Genomic DNA, 1,294 nt, shown 5'->3' on the forward strand with positions numbered 1-1,294 from the left:
CTGGCCATCATGGAGAAACCCCATCTTTAAGAAAAAAAAAAAAAAAAAGATATCTCTAAGCTGTGACTGCCACTCCCTGTCACCCACAAGGTTACATTCTTCTACCCCCAATGTGGCCCTCTTCCTCTGTGCCTCAGTTTCCCCATCTGTACAATGGGAGGGTAACCCCATCCCACCCGTGGGCACACAGGAGGTATGTGAGTTCCCACTGCAGACACGATCCAAAATCATGTCCCTCTGTGGGGGCCCCCCCGCCAGCCCTCCAGGGATGACATACCTTCCCTTCCACTGCAGGGTGGGCAGCTGGCCCAGAGCACAAGGGCCAGGAGAAGCGGCGGGGTCATGACTACAGCCAGCTCTGCTCTCAGCAGCTGGGGTGGCGACGTCCTGGGAGACTTGAGGGGAGGCGAGGACTTGGGACGTGCCCCGGGGAAGCCCAGCCCAGGGTCAAGGCCCCCCTTCGCCTTCCTTCCATCTGACTCACTGGCAGGGCTGGTGCGGATGAGTTAGGATGCCGGGGAGCCCCAGCCCCAGCCCCCTGGGGAATGCAGGCCACCCTTGCGCGGAAGGCCCCAAGGGTGGGGGCAGGGGAGGAGGCTGCGAAAGGGAGAAGTGGAGACCTGCTGGCTTTTCCCAGCACAGCAAGTCCTGCCTGCCTTCCTTCCGCTGCCCTGACTGGCAGGAAAGGGGAAACCCCAGGCAGGCAGGCAGGGGCTCGCCGGCGTGGAGGGAGACAGAGGCAAAGACAGGAGACAGGCAGAGAGACAGAGAGACAGAGAGAGAGGAGGGAGGCAGAGAGGAGAGAATACAGAGAGAGAGAGACAGGGAGATGACAGAGACAGACACAGCGAGACAGAGAGAGATACAGATGAGGGAGGCAGAGACACAGATGACAGGAGGAGGACACAGAGAGACAGGGAGATGACAGAGACAGAGACAGAGACAGGGAGATAACAGACAGAGACACATAGAGGGACACAGAGACGAGAGAGGCAGAGACAGAAATGAGAGGAGGAGGACAGAGAGAGAGAGAGACAGGGAGATGATGGAAACAGAGAGAGAGACACAGAGAGAGAGGGACAGAGGAACAGAGACAGAGGAAGAGAGATAAGAGAGGAAGACAGAGAAAGCGAGACAGAGATGGGAGGACGAGAGAGACAGGGATGAGAGAGGAGGATAGAGAGAGATAGAGAGACAGCAGGTTGCGGGGGCTCATGCCTATAATCCCAGCACTTTGGGAGGCCGAGGCGGATCACCTGAGGTCAGGAGTTCGAGACCCGCCTGGCCAACATGG

The 1,294-nt window shown here is 58.3% G+C and overlaps 2 protein-coding genes across 2 annotated transcripts in view; both read right to left on the reverse strand.

Annotated features, from left to right (window-relative positions):
- The window catches only part of EBI3 (Epstein-Barr virus induced 3), an 11,163-nt gene extending 10,763 nt beyond the window's left edge, over window positions 1-400 (reverse strand). Inside the window, exon 1 of the mRNA XM_017507376.2 lies at window positions 278-400. Coding sequence (XP_017362865.1) covers window positions 278-344 — 67 coding nt within the window. The 5' untranslated portion in view covers window positions 345-400. The remainder of the gene's footprint in view (window positions 1-277) is intronic.
- An 80-nt stretch (window positions 401-480) lies between these two features.
- ANKRD24 (ankyrin repeat domain 24) overlaps window positions 481-1,294 on the reverse strand; it is a 51,310-nt gene continuing 50,496 nt past the window's right edge. Inside the window, exon 20 of the mRNA XM_017507367.2 lies at window positions 481-597. Within this exon, the coding sequence (XP_017362856.2) occupies window positions 481-597 (117 nt within the window). The remainder of the gene's footprint in view (window positions 598-1,294) is intronic.

This window comes from Cebus imitator, unplaced genomic scaffold (assembly GCF_001604975.1).
Source record: "Cebus imitator isolate Cc_AM_T3 unplaced genomic scaffold, Cebus_imitator-1.0 Scaffold375, whole genome shotgun sequence".
In the NCBI taxonomy this organism is placed as follows: Eukaryota; Metazoa; Chordata; class Mammalia; order Primates; family Cebidae; genus Cebus; species Cebus imitator.